Source organism: Cheilinus undulatus, linkage group 5, assembly GCF_018320785.1.
Source record: "Cheilinus undulatus linkage group 5, ASM1832078v1, whole genome shotgun sequence".
Taxonomy (NCBI): Eukaryota; Metazoa; Chordata; class Actinopteri; order Labriformes; family Labridae; genus Cheilinus; species Cheilinus undulatus.
Window position 1 is genome coordinate 29,502,883 of NC_054869.1, and position 24,718 is coordinate 29,527,600.

Sequence of the window (24,718 nt, forward strand, 5' to 3'; positions counted from 1 at the left end):
CAGGTGATCCCAAACTTTTGACCGGAAGTATAACATAATTATCCTTAAGTGCAGTGGTATAACTACACCTCTGACGTTTATAACAAACCAAACTGTTTGAAAATCGGTAGAAAATTGAGCAAGTTATTGGTTATTCAAAAAGTACATGCACCACTATTACACAATGTTATGGGTGAGCGAGCTGACTGTGGCAAGATGGCCGCCAGTGCGGATGTGCGACTCCATTGGCCGGCAGCGCGGACGAGGCATCTAGCCATTACTATAGATATCTATGCTGGAGACACTCAGGCTGACAATACCAAACATCACATGATGTCATGGACATCACCAGCAGCAGCAGCGTGGTTCTTCAGCATTAATGCAAGCAGGGATGAGTGAGAAGTACGTCATATTTAAATACACCGCTGTGTTGAGAGAAAGAGCTGTGATTGGCTAAGGGAGCAGGGAGGCGATAATTAACATCAGCTGACCATCAGCTGATCATGGCTGGGCCTAAGACTACTGTGTCCTGCAAGAACTATTATTCGTCTTCATTTAACAAAATTAACAGCAGCAAGTTCAAATCAACTCCATTTTCTGGATCTTTTTCACTGAAAAGTTAATTTGCAAATGAAGAGGTATATGTAAGGTTAAACTGGAGCAGAAATCAGAGGCTTCTGAGAGAATTTTTTTAACTTCAGGAGTTATAGCCAGTGCTGGACTCTATACCCCATTATTTTTGATCATCAAAGAGTAAGTCAAAATAACCTTAGTCGGTTGATGGGGCAATTTGCTTTATTCTGCTCAGGCTGCTGTCACTTTTATAAAGGTTTTTATTAAGGTTTATTTAGTAAAATGTCACTATGTAAAGCTACTGATCTGTCAGTAGGTTTACTTTTATCGGTAATCATAATACACTTTATTTCTGCATGTCTGGTTCTTTTTAATTTTTTTTTAATTTTTATTTTTTTTACAAATAAATCTTAACTCTACTTTAACAAGTGACCACTCAGTCAGTGAACTATATTATACATGAAAGGACTGCTGTTCTTTTGTTGGTGTGTCAGAAGCTATGGCATCTGTCTCTTTCCTGGCTGTGTACAATGTAATGATTTGTCTAAAATGAGATGTTGGTCTTGTGCGGTAGGGATCAGGTAGGCTGTCATTTGTTCAAATCCCAGACTCTTGTCAGAAAATTCTGCGGAGCTGTTTCAGTGACAATGTAAAAAAGAAATTTCTTGTTTATAGCTCTCTGCCATTATGTGTTTTCCCCTCACACTGGACCTTTTATAAACTGCACCTTTATCATTATGTTTTAAAGCAATAATTGCATTCTATACAAATGCACTTTTGCATTTGTATAGAACAGCATGGACTGCCCTTCGTGTGTGTGTGTGTGTGTGTGTGTGTGTGGGTGGATTTGTGGTCACTATTGCTAAAAACCATCCAGTGCTCTTTCACTTTAATAGCTTTTAAGGAAATTCTTCCAAAAGCACCGACATGCTCATGACTTCCTCTGATTACACAAGTGTTTCCAGCCCACAAACCAACAGACAAGAAATCATGACACATTTGTGTCGGTTTTACTCCACCTCCCTACATTCAAAAAGGCATAGGAAGGTCCAAAGTCTAGGTAAGTTCCTGACTGAGAGTTTGCGGCCAGACTTCTCTTGTTTTTAGCACTGACATTTTTTTCTACAACCATTATCTTGAAGCACTTGCTTGGGATGGTTATGCAGCAGAGAAGAGCGGTACAAATCAGAGTTCAGCTTTGAAAGTTAAGGATTATTTTCCAAGGAGTAGCTTTAAAAAAAAGGTAAGTGTTTAATGAGTTCACATCCAGACAACAGCCATCATGAAGCAAGGAGAGAGACTCTTGATTTCTGTCCTGCTGACACTTTGTGCCACATGGAGCGCAAACGGAGGGAATATTTTGGTGTGGTACACCGAGGGCAGCCACTGGATTAACATGAAGCCTGTGCTGGAGACACTGATCGACAGGGGACACAAGGTGACGGTTCTTGTGCCGAGCTCTTCAATGTTCATGAATACCAGTGAGCCTTCACGTTTCAGCTATGAACCGTTCAACGTCTCTGTAACAAAGGGGGAGATGGAGAAGATAATGGAAGATGTATTTCAGTTTTCGATATATGAGGCTGACCATATGAGCTACTGGCAGATTTACAACAGATTCATGGAGATAATAAGGGTCAACATGAATTGTTCATTTAAGCTTTTAGATGGAGTGTTGAAATCAGAAACCATCATGATGAAGCTGAAGGAGGGAAAATACGATCTTCTCTTTTCTGACCCCATCTTTCCAGGCAGTGAAATAGTAGCAGATATATTAGGAGTCCCTCTGGTTTTGACTCTTCGTTTTTCAATGGCCAATAACTGGGAGAGACATTGCGGTCAGATACCAGCGCCACCATCGTTTGTCCCCGGCACTATGAGCAAACTGACTGATAAAATGACCTTCATGGAGAGAGTGTGGAACTTTCTTTTTTACCAAATGCAGGACATCATGCTGGCTAACAACATATGGAAAGAAGTGGATAAATATTACTCAGACTACACAGGTGAGCGATTCAGCCACAGGAAGCAGTTACTATAATGATCTGCAACTTGACAGTCTTGGTAAAAATTTCAATGATAATGTCTTCATGTTGGGTACTGACGATACTATCATAGGACAGCTGTCATCCATTACTCTGTGTTATGACAGGAAAACCCACCAGTGCCTGTGAGATGTTAGGTAAAGCTGATATCTGGTTGATGCGAACCTACTGGGATTTTGAGTTCCCTCGACCTTTCCTCCCAAACTTCAAATTTGTTGGTGGAATTCATTGCAGACCTGCTAAACCTTTGCCAAAGGTAGGGCGCATATATACTGTTTCAGGCCTGTTATTTTTTTATTACATGAAGAAACAAATGAAAAAGAAAGTATGGCTTTTCTTCTTTAACAATGATGTTATTGTTCCTGCAGGACATGGAGGAGTTTGTGCAAAGCTCTGGAGACGCTGGCGTTGTGGTCTTCACTTTGGGATCAATGGTCAAAAACATGACAAGAGAAAAAGGAAACATGATAGCCACTGGACTTGCTCAGATCCCTCAAAAGGTCAGATTATAGTTCTTTGTGCCAAATAAACCTGAAGTGAGCAGGATATTAAAAGCACTCAGAGTTTTCTGATGCAAGGTGCAAATCTTATTTTAAGAAGCGTTCAGTACATTTCTACTGACAACAAAATACTGTGAATGGATAACCTGAGAGACTCATAAGAAGATCAAAAAGTAGTAAAAGCTTTCTTGTCATCAAAATTACACCATGTAATAAAGATGCAGTCCACAACAATATCTGTCTTGGCTATTTTAGTGCTCACTGTCAGACACCCTCACAAACAAGGAAAAAAATGTGATTCAATCAGATGTTAGAAAGTTATGCTGAAAATACGTTTTCATACAAACAGGCAGTCAAAGTAACAAACGCCATCAGTCAGGGGTGAAAGTCAGTCATTTTAGATAAGGGAAAATCGGCAGTAAAGATAATGGTAATAAACTTAGAATGACACTGCATCTTTTCTGGGACAATAAATCAGGACACTTGAAATGAAAATCTAGCAAGAAGATTAGCTCTAAATAGTATATATAACAAAATATATCATGTATGAAGAGCTGAATAATTTGGTAAAAGATAATATCAAGAAAAAAAATAATTTGGCAACAGATATATTACTCTGTGAACCTTGACATAAAACTTCAGCTCCACTTTATCATAAAGTAGCACTTTCTCTGTCTAGAAATGTTTAACTTGTGTTTATAGGTGCTGTGGAGATACAGTGGAGAAAAACCAGAAACTCTTGGTGCCAACACCAGAATCTACAACTGGATCCCCCAGAATGATCTTTTGGGTAAGTAGAGGTTTTTATCAAATGTACTGGACAGAGCTTTAACAGTGAATATTACTATTATTAAAGCTCATTTACATCTGCAGTTCCTTGGCAGGTACCAATTCAAATTCCAGCCTCCAGACGTTTTTTGTTTTTTTCTCTCATTTTAAATGTCAAAGCAACAGGTCTACCAGCTAAGGGTGCATTACGACCAGAATTTCCAGTAGCCAGTAGGGGAGAACAGGATTGGTTGTCACACTTTTTACTCTAGTGTGAATTTCTCATCTAAAGCTGCGTCAATAGTCTTTCCTACATTCATTTGAAGCGTCAAGTGTTTGCTTGAAATGTGTTTCCCTCTCATTTTCATACTTCTGGAAACAAAGAGGCAATTCATGATCAAAGACACTGACACATTGTGACAACCAACAACATCACAGGGATGTTGTCACAAACTATGAGCTTGTTTGTTACAACGTTGTTTTAATAGGATTTTTTTAAAGGAAGGCAAGATGGCAGACCTAAGTTTGAAACATAAATTGCATTGACAAGTTAACAAATACATAACTTAATGCCTATGAACACAAAATGGGCAAGGAACACGAACAGGAACATCTTTAGGCCAGCCTATAGCCACATAAAGAACAAAACAAATAGGTCTAACAATAATAGCCTACTTAAACACACTAGACACGTTCCCTATCTGAGTTACAGTGATGGCAAACATAGGGCCATGCACTCCAACTAAGCAGAGCTGGTGTGCCCACTGGTTTCACATCCAACACTTCCCCCTTATGTCCCCTAAATGATTGAGACAAACAACCTCAAAGAGAATGTGACAACCAACCCCAACTGGACTTTCTTGCTTGCATCAAGTCTAACAACTGTCTAACAACAAGTTAGCTAGCTAACAACAATCTAAATGATAGCTTTTCCTTCATACTTTATGAGGGTAACAATTGTTTTATTACAAACCCATTATCTAAAAGCCAAGTAGAAAATACTGAGAAGCTGACTATTTTTAATTTGGCATGAAAAACACAAAAAGTCCTCTCACCTCAAATTCAGCTGTCCTACTTCAGAATTGGCTATGTCGTTTTTTTAATCTCTTGTCCTGCTGTTGGATAGTTATTTGTTAGGATAATTAATTGGTTATTTTCAGTGGAGGATGTTATTCGGCTGTTGTAAACAGTTATGTTATGGTAGCAGCTAATGTGCGAGCAGGCTAAAGTAGAGATAATGCTGCTAATGTGCAGCTAAGTGCTGGACTGCACTGAATTATCCACAGTGCTTGCTTTTGTCTGTCTTCAGGATTATTCTGAGGAAAGTATGATGGTTGTATTTTTTTTAGCAGCAGTGAGAGCTGAGAGTTGAGAGTTTAAGGTGGTGTCTTGTTGACAGAGCACTGGTTAGTTATTTGTTGGGATGATTTGTTGGTGTTTTCAGCGGAGGATGATATTTGGCTGTTCTAAACTGCTGAGTCATCGTAGCAGCAAATGTGCTAGCAGGCTAGCTCAGGGCTAATAGTGCTAATGTGAAGCCAAATGCTGTTGTGTTGATGTGGTAAATGTAGGTGTATATTGTGCCACTGACTGCATGTGTGAAAGAAATGTCTGAAAATGTTCCTTATGTTTGTTTATGCAACTTATATACAGACAAACAGAAGAATGTCTTTTTCCAAAGTCTGGTCATGTGTGATATGTGTCTCACAGGCTGGAAAAACAGGGCAACAATTACTCTGGTTTACCATCAGGTGCAGTTTCTACTGTCTCAGTCTTGGGTCGAGGCTGGAAATTAAAATGTGTCCTCTGTATCACAGTGTTTATGTTTTTATACATTTTAATGCTGTTAAATCCAGGTTACTGGTCACATATGGCTATCAAAAGCAAATGTCTGATAGTTGCTTAAAGGCCAAAATTGTTGAGGGCTGACGGTCATTTTGGTCTGAGACAAAAAAAAAGTCTAGTGAAAACTCTGGTGACAGCTGATCTTATCTTAAAACTAAAACAATTCATAAAAGCTAAATGTGGCTGTGACCAGTAGTTAAAGAAGTGTCTGTAAATACTAAAACTCCAGACAGCTTTATAGAAAATTTACTGCAAACTGCAGCTCAGTCAAGGTTAGTGAATTCTATGTTAAACACATTTTATTACCCATAATTCACTGTAAAATACCATATTCATGGTGTTGTTCATGGTGTTGTTTGGATGCTTTTATAGTGAAAAGCCATCTCAGTAAAAGTGTTAACAATAGCAAGTTAAAATATGTTTGACATTTGGAAATATAAAGGCAGGAGAAAACTGAAACTTCTAAAGTGGCAGATAGACGAAAAATATAATTTCTAACAGCAAAAGGGTCTTTACTCCACTGATCCTTGCTGTTTTGGAGGAGCCACAAACCATGAGAAAAGAGATTCTTTGTACCAGTTGATCATGGGAAATATTCAGTTGCCAATATTTCATTTTTTTCATTTTCTATAAAACTGTTTTTTTTAATCCTTCAAACATTTGTGAGGTCAAAATGGGGTAGTGAACACAGACAAGTGAGGAAAGTGTTTGATGCCACAAAAAAGTCAAAGCCTCAACTGTACATATCATCTGAATGCACAGCATGTTTAATGAGATTTTTGAACTGATCAGGTCACCCCAAGACCAGAGCTTTCATCACCCATGGTGGCACGAATGGGATTTACGAGGCCATCTACCATGGTGTTCCCATGGTGGGCATTCCCTTGTTTGGTGACCAGCCAGACAACATGGCCCATCTGAAGGCTAAGGGAGCTGCAGTTACCTTGGAAATCAACTTCATGACATCTGAAGATCTTAGAGATGCAGTCAATACTGTCATCAATGATAAATCGTAAGTTCCTGCTGGCATAGAGCTGTTTTCCAATCAGTGTGGCTTTACATTTTAATCCACATACAACCTGATGAAATACCATACGGCACTAAAACAGAGCTTGCTTGGACCTGATAACCGATTTGTCCATTCACCACCACAGGTACAAAGAGAATGCCATGCGGCTGTCCAGCATCCACCATGACAGACCAATGAGTGCTCAAGATGAAGCTGTTTTCTGGATCGAAAGCACCATGAGAAACAAAGGGGCCAAGCACCTCAGGGTGCAGAGCCATGAGCTCACCTGGTATCAGTATCACTGTCTGGACGTCCTGGCATTTTTCCTCTCCATTGATCTGTTAGTGATATTCATCTTCATCAAGACCTGCAGATTCTGCTTCAGGAGGTGCTGTGGGAAAAAAAAGTACAACAAAGAGAAAGGCTGAGTGATTTCTAAAGAAAAACACAAACAGTTTAAGTGAGGTCCAGGGGTTGTCTCCATTATGTTTTGTGTCCAGAGAAAGACAAAGTTCTTTGCTCTGGACTTCAAACAACTGACTGAGACAAGAACTTTGAAGAAGAATGTCTAAAATGAGTATTGGTGAGAAACGTGAAGAAATTTTTGGATGGAGCCATCATCAGCATGACTGAGTTGAGAAGAAATGCTTGCTGAACTACTGTATTTTGGGTTTCAGCTGTTTTGTCATGTCATTTTTACTCAGTCCAGCCTGAAAATTGAGGCAATAGCACTGTTAACCTCTATGTGAACTATAACCACATATTCAATATAAAACATACTAAGATCTTTCTGTTGTTTGTTTGTTTTTTTATCTCATCAGTAATAGATTATCAGCTGATCTCATATTTTCAAGGAAAGGTTTGGAACCACAATGTTGTGCTAATAACGCTATGGGGTGAAGCTGTACAGTAACAGTATCTAGCACACACTGTATTTATCATATCACAGAGCCTACATTCATTCTGGTACTGATGTAAACTTAGCATGAAAAGTAAGGAAATTCATGTTTGGTGGATTATTTCTTTGTTGTAACAATGCTTCATGGCAGCCTACAGTACCTAAGTGCTGACAGGGTGAGGAAACCGTCTCCTTGGGTTGTCGTCTTCTTGGGATGCCCACTTTGCAGCCTGTCTATGACATCCCCTGTAATATGGAACTTGGCCTTCAGTTTGGAGATGGTACTAGGGCTCACTCCAAATAATGTCGCAACTTGGTTTTGTGGAACACCAGCTTGAAGTTGCCCTATCACACGGGCCCTATCCATATCAGTCAAACATAGCATGCTGATCTTGGAGCAGACACCTACTGACCACTGTAGCAGGGCCCATGCTCACAGGTGCTGCGTATTCAGCTCTGCTGCTCATTCTACAAATGCATGTTCCTTACAAATGTGGCCCCTTTAAAAGGGTAATAAACAGGCTTTTCAATGGTATAAGATTGATTGCCAAGAAGCATTGTTACAACAAAGAAATAATCTACCAGACACAAATTTCTTTACTTTTTGTGCTAAGTTTATATAATCTGAACTACACTTCATTCTTATTCCACTTTATTTTATTTACCTCATACAAAATTAAGACCTTGATGTGGGAATGTGGTGTGGTGGAAAAGTGACATCAAAGCATACATTTATAAGATGAACCATCATGTTATAGTCCTACATTCTACCTATCTACTTACATTGGCAGCGTGTCTGTCTTTTCAATTTGCATGCTATGTCACTGCACCAACTGTCCTTGATATCTCTCAGAAGATTTCCTGGGTGTACTGTTTCAAAACTGGTGCCATAGTACAACCATAAATATAAACACATTTTTTATTGTCATGCAGTTGTGGGCTGTAATGGCCAGGAATCCAGCGGCAACAGGATTAGGAAAAGCCTCCCATACAGGGCTCCAGTACAGATCATTAACTTTTTAAGCTATGCAGTCCAGATCAATGCAAAACATGCAGAAATGTGCTGATAAAAGCATGAATTCTGAACAACATTATTCCGCGTACATGGGGCACACCTTAAACCACTAGGCCACCTGCGCCCCTCTAAACAACATTATACGCAGAAATTCATTTCTGCCATACCATCAGGTGGGTGTTTTGATCCGTTAGGCTGAGATATGTTGCGTAGTTGTAGAGAAGTGGATCACATTTATCCGCTACTGGGCCGTCTTCTCTTTGACATGTACTTTGACTCTGGTGGGGAGTCTTCAACAAAATGCTCGCACCCAGGCAAATCACGAATTCGGAGTGGAGCGTCTTTGTAAAATTTTAAAATCCTGGATTTTCAACAACACTGGAATCATGTCTTTAGCGACATGTTGTGTTACTGCTGCCATTATTTTGGAGTCATCTTGCAGCGTATTTTAAAGAATACTGCGTGAGTTCGACCTCTTCTTTTCAAAGTTGAATGACTGCTTAACACTGCAGAACCAGTGCTGTTCCCATTGTCCATCTCAAATCGCAGCTAACTCACTGCTAACTTGCCACGCTGTTCTGTTTACCTTCCTCTCCCTTGCTTCTTTTGCTGCTGATACAAAAACGCACATGTGCAGAGGAGTTTTCTGAATGGATGGGGGAAAGAGAGCTCTCTGCTGTGAGAGTTGCGTTCAGAAGGTAGAAATTCATGCTGACAGCTCAAAACTTCCACATAATTTATACTCGATGTTCACGATATAGTCATTTTATACATCGTTCATTGCAAAAGCCACAATACATTGAGTATACTCGATATATTGCCCACCCCTAGCTGCATGGCACTCATCAGTAAACAAGACTGTTTGAAAATGAGTCTTCACGTATTTCTGGGCAAACTGCAACCGTTTCTGCTTGTGAGCGTTGGTTAGGGGTGGCCCAATAGTAGGTTTATGCACGACTGCAAGCCTCTGGAGGATCCTACAGCTTGAGATTCGTGGGACTCCAGAGGCACCAGCCGGTTCAAATACCTGTTTGCTGCTTTGTAATGGCATTTTAGCACCTGCTCTGTTAATCCGATGAATTTGTCTGTCAGAAACCCTCCTCATCATGCCTTTATCTGCACGAACCCGTCTCTGCTCTGAATCAGCCACAAATTTCTTCACAGTATGATGATCACGCTGAAGTTTTCCTGAAATATCTACTTTTTCATACCTTGTCCAAGGCATTGCAGTATGTTGATTTTTGGCAGCAGAAAGATCCTTTTTCTTTCCCATACTGCTTGAAACCTATGGCTTGCTTGATAATATGGAACATCCTTCTTAAGTAGTTTTCCTTTAATGTGGCTCACATGGCGAACTAATCATCACAGGTGTCTGAGATTGATTTCAGTGATCCAAAGAGCCCTTAGACACAATAACATCCATGAGTTTCATTGAAAAACAAAAAATTGAATGTTTATGACACTAAAATCCAATTTGCTTAATAATGTGGAATCTGGTGTAGAGGGGTCAACAGTGGAGAGACATATGCTGTCTCGGGTTGGTTGAAGTTGAGACATGCTGATGCATTCTGAATCATCTGCAGAGGTCTAAATGTGCATGCAGGGAGGTGTGCCCGTAATGAGCTGTAGTGGTCAATGTGCAAAATAACAAAAGCCTGTGCCAAGAGCTTGGTTGCATGCTCTGTCAGACAGGATCTTATCCTCTTGAAGTCCATACTCCAATGCATTTTGTTGATTCTTAAAAAATTTCATATGTCTTGTTAGCTTAAACTGAATGAACACTTTCATCAATGTTACAAAAACGTGTATGTTGCCCCGCAGTGGGTGGGGGCGGGGGAAAACTGAAGAGAAAGGTGCAACAATTTTGGATCTCATAGAAAATTTGTACATATATTTTTACTTCATCTGTATGGAACTGTGTTACAGGGCAGGCTTCTCTTGTTTGTGAGGGCTGACTTTTTATTTTACAACCATTATCTTACACCTCTAACCATTTGCTTGGGGTGAGCCAAGCTGTGTAATAAAGAGATCTGAGCCAGAGTTCAGCTGTGATTAGTTAATGACTGTCTTCCTAGAATTAGCTTTTACAAAAGATCAGGGTACAGTGAGCTCATCTCCAGACAACCGGCCATCATGAAGCAAGGGAAGCAGCTCTTGGTTTCTGCCCTGGTGCTTCTTTGTGCCACATGGAGTGCAAATGGAGGGAACATTTTGGTGTGGTACACCGAGGGCAGCCACTGGATTAACATGAAGCCTGTGTTGGAGACACTGATTGACAGGGGACACAAGGTGACAGTGCTTGTGCCGAGCTCTTCAATGTTTATGAACATCAGTGAGCCTTCACGCTTTAGCTACGAACCGTTCAACGTCCTCCTTACAAAGGGGGAGATGGACAAGGTAATGCAAGACATGTTTCAGTTTTTTATATATGAGGCTGACCACATGAGCTACTGGCAGATTTACAACAGATTCATGGAGCTAATAAAGGTCAACATGGAGAACACAATGAAGCTTTTAGATGGAGTGCTGAAATCAGAAACCATCATGATGAAGCTGAAGGCAGGACAATACGATCTTCTCTTTTCTGACCCCATCTTTCCAGGCAGTGAAATAGTAGCAGATATATTAGGAGTCCCTCTGGTGTTGACTCTTCGTTTTTCAATGGCCCATTACTTGGAGAGACATTGCGGTCAGATACCAGCGCCACCTTCGTTTGTCCCTGCCGCTATGAGCAAACTGACTGATAAGATGACCTTTATGGAGAGAGTGTGGAACTTTCTTTTTTACCCATTGCAGGACATTTTACAGGCAAATAACATGTGGACAGACGTGGATAAATATTACTCAGACTACACAGGTAAGCAACTCAGTCACAAAAACCTGTGATTACATTGGTCTGAAACTTGACAGTCTTGTTACAAGTTTCAGTGATAATGTCTTCATGTTGGGTACTGACGATACTATCATAGGACAGCTGTCATCCATTACTCTGTGTTATGACAGGAAAACCCACCAGTGCCTGTGAGTTGTTAGGTAAAGCTGATATCTGGTTGATGCGGACCTACTGGGATTTTGACTTCCCTCGACCTTTCCTCCCAAACTTCAAATTTGTTGGTGGAATTCATTGCAGACCTGCTAAACCTTTGCCAAAGGTAGGGCTCTGACTTGATACAGCTGCATTACATTAAGAAAAGAAATGAAAAGGCTGATTTTTCTTTAACAATGATGTTATTCTTCTTGCAGGACATGGAGGAGTTTGTGCAAAGCTCTGGAGATGCTGGCGTTGTGGTCTTCACTTTGGGATCAATGATCAAAAACATGACGAGAGAAAAAGGAAACATGGTAGCCGCTGGACTTGCTCAGATCCCTCAAAAGGTCAGATTATAGTTCTTTGTGCCAAATGAAACTAAAGTGAGAAGGATATTAATAACACTCAGAGTTTTCTGACGTAAAGGTGCAAATCTTATTTTAAGAAGCATTCAGTACATTTCTACTGAACACAAAATACTGTGAAGAAACTAACCTGAGGGATTCATAAAAAGATCAAACAAGTAGTAAAAACTACCTTTTTATTATCAAAATTAAACCATGTAATAAATAAGCCATTCACAACAATACATACTGTAGCTATTTTAGTGCTCACTGTCTGATGTCCTCACATACAAGGACACTAAATCGTGAACAGCAATGGAACTAGAAGAACCAATGCAGCAAAATGTGATTCCAATCTGGTGTAAGAAAGTTATACTGAGAAGAAATTTTCATACTAACAGGCACTCAAAGTAACCAACACCATTAATCACGGTTAATCATTTTAGATAAGGGAGGAGTCAGCAGCAACACAAGCTTTAAAGATAATGGCCATAAAGTTAGAAGGACACTGCATCTTTTCTGAGACAATGTAACAGGACACATGAAATGAAAATCTAGCAAGAAGAGTACCTGGATGCAGCCGAGGACCTCCACTTCACACCGGAAGTCAGGAAATCACTGCCATATCCTGTCTTCTAATACTGGAAGTCACTTAAACTGTATTGGGAAAGATTTGTCTCAAAATTATGCACAAATATATATCCACGATTTACACGTATTTTTTCAGATCCACAAATATATATCCACGATTTACACGTGTTTTTTAATTTTGTGTGTGCATTTATCATGAATTATCATTTGTAAATCTTCAATTCTGCTTGTGAATTGTTGAAAGTTCGTTTCTGGATCAGCTGGCACACACATATTCACATGTGTGGAAAGCGCTGCCCCTCCATCTGCTGGGCAGCAGTGTTGCTTTCTCTACTTAGGTAAAGATAGAAGATATTCACAGATTGGGACTTTCCGCTTTAATAACTCAGTAGAGGATAATCCCAGTTGCAAAACTTACATCTCTTTTCAATCACTGTACAGTGGACTGCGAGCTACAACACGATTTTTCTCAAAACGAACCGTCTTTGGGGCATGACAGATTAAATTGTTCTCTATGCCTGATCGGCGGTGGATCGGAGGTGAAGGGACCGTCTACAAATTACCATACCAGAAATTAAATACATTCAGTAACTCTAATCCTGTACATTGTCGTGACTTTAAACTGACACCAAACATCAATCATCTCTTCTACTTTATACTACAAGACTTATTTTAAAAATTAAGTCTTCGCTGTATTTTTTTTGAATTTTTGTATACTAAATTATGTAATAATCTTTAATACCTCCAATATTATACATTTAATGACATGAAACTTACATCACAAAGCAATCATGTCCTCTACTTTTTCATCTATTGAATTAGGTAATAATCTTTATACCTCCAATATTATATGTTTTACTTTCAAACTTACATCAAACATCAAACTTACAAGAGACTTAATTTTCAAAAAAGAGTCTTGTAGTATAAAGTAGAGGACATGGTCGATGCGTGATGTAAGTTTCAGGACACTAAAATGTATAATATTGGAGGTATTAAAGATTTAAGACATAATTTAGTATATTAAAAAAAGTTAAGTATTTTTTTGTCAAAATAAGTATTGTAGTATAAACTACAGGACATGATTGATGTGCTTGTGCTTGTTAGTCTGAAAAGTCACATATTTTTCATCTACTTATATTTCCTTATGTGGCAGACTTGCCTCTATTAATATGGCTGTGATCCATGTAGAAAACAATGAAGAAGACGTTCCATTAAGTGATTTCCAGTGTTAGCAGACGAGATATGGCGATGCTCATCCGACTTCCTGTATGAGGTGGAATTCTCGGCTGCATCCAGGTCCCTCTCAGAAGATTAGCTCTTAATTTAGAAGTATATCTAACACAAATATATCACATATGAAGAGCATAAATAATTGGATAAGGTAGGTGATAATACCAAGAAAAAAATAATTTGGCAACAGATATATTACTCTGTGAACCTTGACATATAACTTAAGTTCCACTTTATCATAAAGTAGTACCTTCTGTGTCTAGAAATGTTTAACTTGTGTTTATAGGTGCTGTGGAGATACAGCGGAGAAAAACCAGAAACTCTTGGTGCCAACACCAGAATCTACAACTGGATCCCCCAGAATGATCTTTTGGGTAAGTAGAGGTTTTTATCAAGTGTACTGGACAGAGCTTTAACAGTGAATATTACTATTGTTCATTTATTTATATGTAAATGTATCATGTCCAAAAATAAACATAAATGTTGCCATTTCATGCATTATACCAGAGTTGGCTTACAGCTAATTAACATCTGCAGTCCCTTGGCAGGTAGCAGTTCAAATTCCAGCCTTTTTTCTTTTTTTTCGATTTTAAATGTCAAAGCATATCCTCACTATTTATGTCATTTCCATTGGTTTAACTACACATCCTTTGACAGGATGAAGTTTTTTGAAAAAAAAAAAAAGAAAAAAAGACAAAGAAAAATAAATCACATCTATTACAATGGGTCTACCAGCTAAGGGTGCTTTACAACCACAATTTCCAGGAGCCAGTAAGGGAGAACAGGATTTACTCAAGTGTGAATTTCTCATCAAAAGATGCATCAGTAGTCTTTCCTACATTCATCGGAAGCGTTAAGTGTTTGCTTGAAATGCGTTTCCCTCTCCTTTTCATACTTCTGGAAACAAAGAGGCAATTCATGATCAAAGACACTGACACATTGTGACAACCAACAACATCACAGGGATGTTGTCACAAACTATGAGCTTGTTTGTCACAATGTCGACCTAAATTTGAAACTTTAATTGCATTGACAATTTAACAAAATAAATAACTTAATGCATACGAACACAAAATGAGCAAGGAACATGAACAGGACCATCTTTAGGCCAGCCTATAGCCACATAAAGAACAAAACAAATAGATCTTACACGAATAGTGTACTCAACTAGGCTAGACGCATTCTCTATCTGAGTTACAGTGATGGCAAAAATAGGGTCCATGCACTCCAACTAAGCAGAGCTGATGTGCCCACTGGTTTCACATCCAACACTTCCCCCTTACGTCCCCTGAACGGCTGAGGCAAACAACCGCAAAGAGAATGTGAAAACCAACCCCAACTGGACTTTCTTGCTAGCATCAAGTCTAACAACTGTCTAACAACAAGTTAGCTAGCTAACAAGAATCTAAACAATAGCTTTCCCTTCATACTTTTTAAGGGTAACAGTTGTTTTATTACAAACCCATTATCTAAAAGCCAAGTAGAAAATACTGAGACGCTGACTATTTTCAATTTGGCGTGAAAAACACAAAAAGTCCTCTCACCTCAAATTGAGCTGTCCTACTTCAAAAATGGCTATGTCATTTTTGTAATCTCTTGTCCTGCTGTTGTATAGTTATTTGTTAGGATAATTAATTGGTTATTTTCAGTGGAGGATGTTATTTGGCTGTTGTAAACAGCTAACACTGACTAAAAGTTTTTTCAACACCAAATCATATTACCCGACCATTAACCCACCATGCCACACATGTAAGAGCCTTTTTTTCTGCCTATTGGTCACTTCCCAAAGGTTCTCATGTAAAAAGGAGTATACTGTGTACATGCTCTTAGCCCAAGGGCATTTACACAGTATACTGTTCTCTAATAAAGCATTCGAGTTGTAAAAAGACTTTCACCTAGACATCAAGATTCTCATTCTTGAACAGCTTTTCTGTTAGTTTGCTTTCATGTAATGTCAGTGTTTTCAATCTATTCAATAAAACACTTTTTGCAAGACTTAACTCTGATATAATGTAGTCATAAAAATATTCAACCATCTCCATAACTTTTAGTGCAAGTTATTAATTTATATCCATATCAAATGTTGTGAAACCAAATGTCTCAAGTGACACCCGTTTCTGGGGTCTTTCTGAATGAGCTACAGCAGGGTTCCCCAATTAGCTTTTCCTAGGGGCCAAAATTTTTCAAGGACCGGAAGCCGAGGGCTAGACAGGATTTCTTGGATGTTCACACACACGACAACCCACACACCCATACACACACACACACACACCTATATATATATATATATATATATATATATATATATATATATATATATATATATATTAGAGGTGCAACAATACATGTATCTATATTGAACCGTTCAATATAGTGGTGGACCGAACCGAGACCACTGAATCGAACAATACACAATTTGATATTCATTTTATCAACTTCTGATGAGGCGCTCTGTGCTGAAAGTTCAGTGGATATGTGCTGCACAGCAGAACATGTCTGACAGGCAGAGCAGAGACACACACACTCTCTCACCAACGTACACATTAACACACACCCTCATCTGTGTGTTGTGTCATTGTCAAAGCTTATATCAGAAAAAAAGACCACAAAAAGATAAAACAATCTATTTCTCTAAATTAGTGTAACAAAAAAACAAAAAAAACAAAACAAAAACAAACGCGTTATTGACAGAAATATTTCTTTTGAGTGTAAATAGGCTATGGATGTCTGGACTCTATAAGAGTCTGTGCAGCTGTGCACGGTGGTTAAATTCTTCATCTTAAAAAAAAAAAAAAGAATCAATATTAAATTAGACAAATTATATTCCCCTCCAGTCTTAAAAGTCATGCAGTCTGTATCAGCCTCTTTTTGGGCAGCATGTTTGCAGAGCTGAGGTGATGCTGCAGCTGTGCTGCCGTGCGTCTTTTTACGATGCTCCTCCCTGCTCTAATGAGAGTTCAACGTACCATATTTAACTCATTTATTGCATCGTATTACATCTTTTCCTTGCTATAATTAAGATCATGATAAATTAGTCAAAATCTGTACTTTAAACACTTCATCAGTTTAATATCATAATTAGACTGGATAGCCTTAATGGGACCACAAAAAAAACCAAACAAACAAAAAACAGTCGCCCCTCCCCTCATTTTCCAAATGACAGAAATCCGTCATGGCGATGGAGAACTTTAATCCATGAACTAAGTTATGGTAGCAGCTAATGTGCGAGCAGGCTAAAGTAGAGATAATGCTGCTAATGTGAAGCTAAGTGCTGGACTGCACTGAACTATCCACAGTGCTTGCTTTTGTCTGTCTTCAGGATTATTGTTACTGTTTTAGAGGCAGTGAGAGCTGAGAGTTGAGAGTTTAAGGTGGTGTCTTGTTGACAGAGCACTGGTTAGTTATTTGTTGGGATGATTTGTTGGTGTTTTCAGTGGAGGATGATATTTGGCTGTTCTAAACTGCTGAGTCATCCTAGCAGCAAATGTGTTAGCAGGCTAGCTCAGGGCTAATGGTGCTAATGTGTACTAAACTAAGCGAAATTCAGACAGTATAATTTACATTTTTACATTTGATAAAAAAGATTCTAATTCTTAAGGGATGGCGGCGTTTATTTTGGCATGGCGGTGCGCCATGATCAACTACATGTAGCGGAAACCCTGACAGGATGACCGGACCAAGATGGCAGCCGTATTTCTTGTGCCCCAGCAGCCAATGCGGCGTCTGCTCATTATTATGTCTATGGTTCTAAACTGCTGAGTCATCGTAGCAGCAAATGTGTTAGCAGGCTAGCTCAGGGCTAATGGTGCTAATGTGAAGCCAAGTGCTGTTGTGTTGATGTGGTAAATGTAGGTGTATATTGTGCCACTGACTGCATGTGTGAAAGAAACGTCTTAAAATGTTCCTTATGTTTGTTTATGCAACTTATATAAAGACAAACAGAAGAATGTCTTTTTCCAAAGTCTGGTCATGTTTAATTTGTGTCTCACAGGCTGGAAAAACAGGGTAATAATTACTCTGGTTTACCATCAGGTGCGGTTTCTACTGTCTCAGTCTTGTGTCCTCTGTATCACAGTGTTTATGTTTTTACACGTTTCAATGCTGTTAAATCCAGGTTACTGGTCACATATGGCTATCAAAAGCAAATGTCTGATAGTTGCTTAAAGGCCAAAATTCTTGAGGACTGGCGGTCATTTTGGTCTGAGACAAAAAAAAGGTCTAGAGAAAATTCTGATGACCCACTTAACCTAAGACTAAAATTATTCACAATTGCAAAATGTGGCTGTGACCAGTAGTCAAAGAAGTGTCTGTAAATACTAAAACTCCAGACAGCTTTATAGAAAATTTACTGCAAACTGCAGCTCAGTCAAGGTTAGTGAATTCTATGTTAAACACATTTTATTACCCAAAACTAATTCATTGTAAAATGCCATATGCATGGTGTTGTTTAGATGCTTTTATGGTGAAAAAGCCATTTCAGTTAAAGTTTAAACGATAGCAAGTACAAATAACTCTGACATCTGAAAATATAAAGGCAGGAGAAAAACTGACTTCTAAAGTGGCAGATAAACAAAAAAATATAATTTCTAACAGCAAAAGGGTCTTTACTCCACTGATCCTTGCTGTTTTGGAGGAGCCACAAACCATGAGAAAAGGGATTCTTTGTACCAATTAAACATGGGAATATTTAGTTGCCAATATTTCATTTTTTCATTTTCTATAAAAATGTTGGGTTTTTTTTAGTTTGTATCCCTCAAACATTTATGAGGTCAAAATGGGGTAGTGAATACATACAAGCAAGGAAAGTCTTCAATGCCACAAAAAGGTCAAACCATCAAACATACATATCAAAAGAATGCACAATATGTACAATATTTTTGAACTGATCAGGTCACCCCAAGACCAGAGCTTTCATCACCCATGGTGGAGCAAATGGGATTTACGAGGCCATCTACCACGGTGTTCCCATGGTGGGTATTCCCTTGTTTGGTGACCAGCCAGACAACATGGCCCATCTGAAGGCTAAGGGAGCTGCAGTTACCTTGGAAATCAACTTCATGACATCTGAAGATCTTAGAGATGCAGTCAGTACTGTCATCAATGATAAATCGTAAGTTCCTGCTGGCATAGAGCTGTTTTCCAATCATTGTGGCTTTACATTTTAATCCACATACAACCTGATGAAATACCATACAGCACTATGACAGAGCTTGCTTGGACCTGATAACCAATTTGTTCATTCACCACCACAGGTACAAAGAGAATGCCATGCAGCTATCCAGCATCCACCATGACAGACCAATGAGTCCTCGAGATGAAGCTGTTTTCTGGATCGAGAGCACCATGAGAAACAAAGGCGCCAAGCACCTCAGAGTGCAGAGCCATGAGCTCACCTGGTATCAGTATCACTGTCTGGACGTCCTGGCATTTTTCCTCTCCATTGATCTGTTGTTGATATTCATCTTCATCAAGACCTGCAGATTCTGCTTTAGGAGGTGCTGTGGGACAAAAAGTACAACAAAGAGAAAGGCTGAGTGATTTCTAATGAAACACAAACAGTTTAAATGAGATCCAGGGGTTGTCTCAATTATGTTTTGTGTCCAGAGAAAGACTAAGGCCCTGTCCACGTGGAGACGAAAATGATATATTGCGGTTTCGTTTTGAAAAAGTTTTCCGTTTTCCGAATTCGTCTCCGTGTGGATGGAGCCTAAGTTCTTTGCTCTGGACTTCAAACAACTAATTGAGACAATAATATGAAGAAAATTTCTCAAAATGAGTACAAGTATCAGGCACAAGTGTGAAAAGCAAAGTCAGTTTGGATTGATCAATCAATAGTATGTAAAATGATTGCCTATATGGCTTTAGAGCAAACAGGTCCACCTTTATGCCACTGATGGGATGGGTGAAGATATCTACTGCCATAGATGATAAGGAGATTACTGTTGGTGTTTTTATGGATATGATAAAGGCCTTTGATACTATCGATCATAGATTATTAATGAATAAACCTGAGAAATATAGTATAAGAGGATTAGCATACTCCTGGATGAAAAGTTTTCTTGACCGAAGATACCAATCTGTGCAATTAAAAAATGTCAAAACAAATTGTGGGGTTCCTCAAGGGTCTGTGTTTGGCCCAAGATTCATACTTTATATTAATGATATTTGTTATGTTTCAAAATTGTTGAAATGTGATTTTATTTGCTGATGACACGACCCTACAAGGTAAAGACCTTGAACAGCTTCTGACTACAGCAGAAAATGAATTAAACATTTTGAAAAATTGTTTTGATAACCTATCGTTGAATTTAAATTAAAAGTTTATCACTTTTGGCAAATTAAACGCTGTTACAATCAGGATCAGTGGTGTTGAATAAGAAAGAATGTTTGAAAATGAATTTCTGGGTGTGATCATTGGTAACAAACTTTGTTGGAAGCCTCATGTAAATAATGTTAAAACCAAAATGTCAAAAATCATTGCAATACTTTCCAAGATAAAGGATGTCCTCAATCAGAAATCATTATACACACTTAACTGTTGTCTGTTACTTCCATATATGACGTATTGTGTAGAGATATGGGGTAACACATATGAAATCAACACAAAGAGCTATAAGGATATTAACACAATCAAATTTCTTTGAACCAACAAATATACTGTTCATTAGTTTAAATGCTCTTAAATTTCATGATTTAGTTGATTTGAAAATGTCACAGCTAATGTACAAAGTACATAATAACCTAGTGTGCTGCTGTATTCAGAGGCTGTTTGAAGTCAGAGAAAGTTGATATGAACTCAGAGGGACAAGTGTTTTCAAATTATCAAGGCAAGAACAAATATAAAGCAGAGAGGGCTTTCTGTTAGAGGGTAAACCTGTGGACTAGCTGTGATGATAATTTAAAAATGTGCAGTTCACTTATTTAAAAAAAGTTTAAAAAAATACAATGATAAAGTTTGATAAAGAGTTGTGAAAATATTAAGACTTGATTATTGTTATGGGACATTTTTTCTTTTACTTAATGATTTACTTTGTAGGATGCTTGAAAGATTGTTCAGAAAACTTATTATGTAACTAACCATGTAATATATGAGCTGCCCAGCTAAAGATATCTTGTAAAAAGGGTAGGAATAATAAGCAGGAGCATCAGCCTACACCTTTTTGATTAGTTTAATCCCTTATTGTTTTTATGTTTCTGTTGAAGAAAACTTCCATGTTTTTTTCCATATTTGTCATTAGAAGTGCTTTCTCCTCTATTTGCTTATTGAAATAAACTGATTAACTGACTGACTAATGTACAGAATATCAAAAAGTAACTTGCAATGAAACCTTGCCCAGCCATGATCAGCTGACGCCCAGCTACCACTGGCTATGCACCCGAAATGCTGTTGGTACTGCTATTTGCTGTGGTAATCAATAAGGGCTTTATACATCAGGATATCATTTTCATTTTGGTTGCCAATATGTTAAGCATTTACAGTGTCATCTTAGTTTAAACACAAATTTAAAAAAACATCAATAAATACTTCTTGTCAAAATGTTTGTTTACAGCATTAGCATGGCAGCACTGCCTTATGATGAATCTAAGAAGTGCAAAAAAAGTCAAGCAAAAGCTTCATGATCTAATGTGGGGCATACTTCATTTTATTATAATTTTTTATTATTTTTCTGCCTGCCCCACTTAAAACTCAGAAATCAGGCTGTCCACATGTGAAAAGTGCTGGCTTTTTTTTTTTTTTTTTTTTTTTTTTACAAGCATTATCTTAAAGACCCTGTAAACTTATATCCAACATTGGTGTCTTAACACACAAGGTATGTTGGAATATGGTTGCGGTAAATGTGAAAACACTGACATCTATGTGTAACTGAAATTTGGATTTAAACTGTCAGAAAGTGTTTTTTACCCCTTTCCTGGCTGGGCCAGCCACACTCTAGACTATTTTTCGAATCTTAACCGATTATGAAAACCTGGTTGACCACAGACAAGACGTAATTCCAGAGCCAGGCTACTGCACTGTGTTACTGGTCATCTTAAGGTCAAGGGGCACGTAGACATAATATATGTAGCCGCATTGGCCAGTGGGCCGTACTTAAACGCTGCCACCACCATTTTGCCAGAGGCATTCCTGGGCAAGATGCCTCACTCCTATACTGCATGGGGCTGCACTAATAAATGCACAGAAGAGACAAGATAATGTGGAATAACATTTAATGGGTAAGTTAAACAGTTTTTTTCGTCATATTTGGCTAGAGTAACAACACATTCAGAGCCAATTTCGCTAACATTGTAGTGAATTAATAGCCGCGATTAAGCTAGCTTTTTAATATCGTTTTGCCTATTTCACTTGTCTTTAGTCCTGTCTCTCTACAAGGATAAACTGTTTTTAATCCCTCATGTCTGTTACAGTATCCACTGATAACACACAGCCTATTCCTGCCAAGTCTGTCACAATAAAAGCCTCCAGTGCTAATGCTCACTGCTGCTAATGCTCCAATACTCACTTCACATAGCATAAAAATGAGATTAAAGCAGTGGTGGACAGTAACGAAGTAAATTTACTTCTTATTTTTTATTGTTTGTTGATTATTTGTACCTTATTTGAATTTTATTTTTTGGGGGAGACTTTTTACTTTTACTCCACTACATTTCCATAGATCCTCTTGTTACTCGCTGCTTTTTCTCTGAAGTCACCTGATGATTGTTTTTGTGAGAAAATTAAACAGACTTTTTAGCTCTAAACTGTCAGACATATGTAGCAGGCTACCAAATAGGATTAAATGTAATAGTGCTTATTAAAAATACAAGTGTATTCTAGGACATTTTTCATTTTTTCCCCTCATGATGTCTTATTGGCTGTTGAACTTTTTTTTTCATGTTTAGGTAGGCAATGTTTGTTCTATATTTCCTCTGAACTATGTAACCTAAGCCAATCAGAGACCGCTTTGTTGGGAAAGGGAGGAGAGAAGTGGAAGCGGCAAGAGAGAGGGGAGGATAAAGAAAGAGAAAAAATGGCTAAGGACTGAGATCTGTGCTGTTATAAAGTTCTGCACATGCAAAGTTTTTTACTGGGGCAGCGCTGGTCGGGACTTCCGGTTTGGATCGGTGGCGTGGGTGACGCGGTTAATTCAAAATTTCTGTTGAATTTATGGTTAAAACCTATCCTAACTCATCTGAAAATTCAGTTGAAGACCTCGAACTAAAAATCCGCCCATCGGTGGAAACGTTTGAGATGCACAGAACCGAGGACAATGGGGAACTCTTCTAAGAAAACAATGGTGGGTAGGCACAACTGTGTTGTGAATGGACCAGAGTGGGGAGATACTGATGGATCAGATGAGAGTGAGGAAATAGAGATTACTCAAGGTAGTTGTAAATCAAAGGATAGAGGAGAGAGCGAACCTACAGAGGCAGTAGTTAAGAAATTCAGGAGTGTTCGAGGCGACGAGGAAGGAGGTTTGGGAAGGAGACAGGCAGGATCCGAATTTAAAATCATTTTGCATTTTGGAGAGGCGAATGGAGTTCTGTCAATGAGTCTGGTAAGGCTAACCACGATTTTGAAAAATCAGGTAGGGGACATACAGATGGCAAATGTCCTGAAAGATGGAAACTTGTTGATTTGTAGTAGCAACGAAGAGCAGAGAATGCATGCAGTAAGGTTAAAAGAAATCGGACGGTTTAAAGTGGTAAGTGTGAGTTGTACTGACAACAGAGCTAAGTGGATCAAAGGAGTGATTTGGGGAGTGCCTGTTGGTGTACATATAGATGAGCTCATTGCCAATGTAAACGGAGGAGCGGTGAAAGCTGCATGGTGACTGCAGGTTACCAGGGAGAAAGTGAGAAAGGAGAGTGAAGGCACTGTACTGGAGTTTGATGAAGAAGTGACACTTGGCTTCATGAGCTATAATGTCAGGGAGTACATCCCAAAGCCAATGAGGTGCTATAACTGTCAAGTTTGGTCACACAGCCAAGACATGTAAAGGTAAGAGAAGATGTGCCCGATGTGGTGAAGATCATGAATATGAGCAGTGTAGTCATAAACAGCTGAAATGTTGTAACTGTGGTGGTAACCATAGTGTTGCATACGGAGGGTGTGAGGTGATGAAGAAGCACATGGAGATCCAGCAGGTTAAAGTTCAGGAGAAAGTCTCCTATGCAGACGCAGTTAAAATGGTGAATCAGAAAAAAGGAAATGATGGAAGAAGAGTGGGAAATGCAGTCTCAAGCAACCCAGTCTCAATCAATAACAATAAAATGTTGGTGGACTTAAAGAAATTGATAACATTCATAGCTGGAGCCATAAATGCGACCATGGACGTTAAGTCAAAAACTGAAAGAATCCAGATCATAGTAAAAGCTGCAGTCCATCACTTTGAGTTGAGTGAGATGACTTGGGAAGAGGTGAGGGATGACCTCAGTGCTCAAGCAAGTCAGGATCAGTTATGGGTTGGATAGCCTTGATAATGTTGTTAATACTACAATGGAATGCAAGAAGTTTGTTGGATAATGGACAAGAATTTAAAAAGTTTGTTGATGATTTAACTTGTAAACCTGATATCATCTGTGTACAAGACATGGCTAAGACCTATCCTAGGTTTCAGGATACTTGGGTACAATTCTATTAGATGTGACAGGAGAGATGGAGTAGGGGGAGGTTGTGCAACATTTGTTTGAGAAGGTATTGTCTTTCGAGAAATAGGAATAGGAATGGAACATGAATTTGTAACTGTAGAAATATGGACAGATGAAGGGGATTTTGTGATTATTAATTATTATAATCCATGTAAAAACTCGATTTAAATATGTTTACACAAATAGAAGGGCTAGATGGCAACAGGGTGCTTATATGTGGGGACTTTAATGCACATAGCACATTATGGGGAGGAATAAAAACAG

The 24,718-nt window shown here is 38.6% G+C and overlaps 2 protein-coding genes across 3 annotated transcripts; both read left to right on the plus strand.

Moving 5' to 3' along the window:
* The first annotated feature begins 1,571 nt into the window (after positions 1-1,571).
* Positions 1,572-7,506, plus strand: LOC121509734 (UDP-glucuronosyltransferase 2A1-like). Of its 2 annotated transcripts, none has more exons than XM_041787376.1 (6): positions 1,572-1,612; positions 2,705-2,853; positions 2,966-3,097; positions 3,800-3,887; positions 6,503-6,722; positions 6,865-7,506. In XM_041787376.1, exons 2-6 carry the CDS (start codon positions 2,728-2,730, stop codon positions 7,145-7,147), a joined length of 849 nt encoding a protein of 282 aa, XP_041643310.1. In that variant the 5' UTR covers positions 1,572-1,612; positions 2,705-2,727; the 3' UTR covers positions 7,148-7,506. The 2 variants fall into 2 exon arrangements, with proteins under 2 accessions (XP_041643310.1, XP_041643309.1); XM_041787375.1 differs by lacking the exon at positions 1,572-1,612 and adding an exon at positions 1,619-2,558.
* A 3,259-nt stretch (positions 7,507-10,765) lies between these two features.
* Positions 10,766-19,629, plus strand: LOC121509755 (UDP-glucuronosyltransferase 2A2-like). The gene is made up of 6 exons (XM_041787416.1): positions 10,766-11,489; positions 11,636-11,784; positions 11,876-12,007; positions 14,112-14,199; positions 18,716-18,935; positions 19,078-19,629. The coding sequence occupies exons 1-6, from the start codon at positions 10,766-10,768 to the stop codon at positions 19,361-19,363; spliced, it is 1,599 nt and encodes a 532-aa protein (XP_041643350.1). The 3' UTR covers positions 19,364-19,629.
* The last annotated feature ends 5,089 nt before the right edge of the window (positions 19,630-24,718 follow it).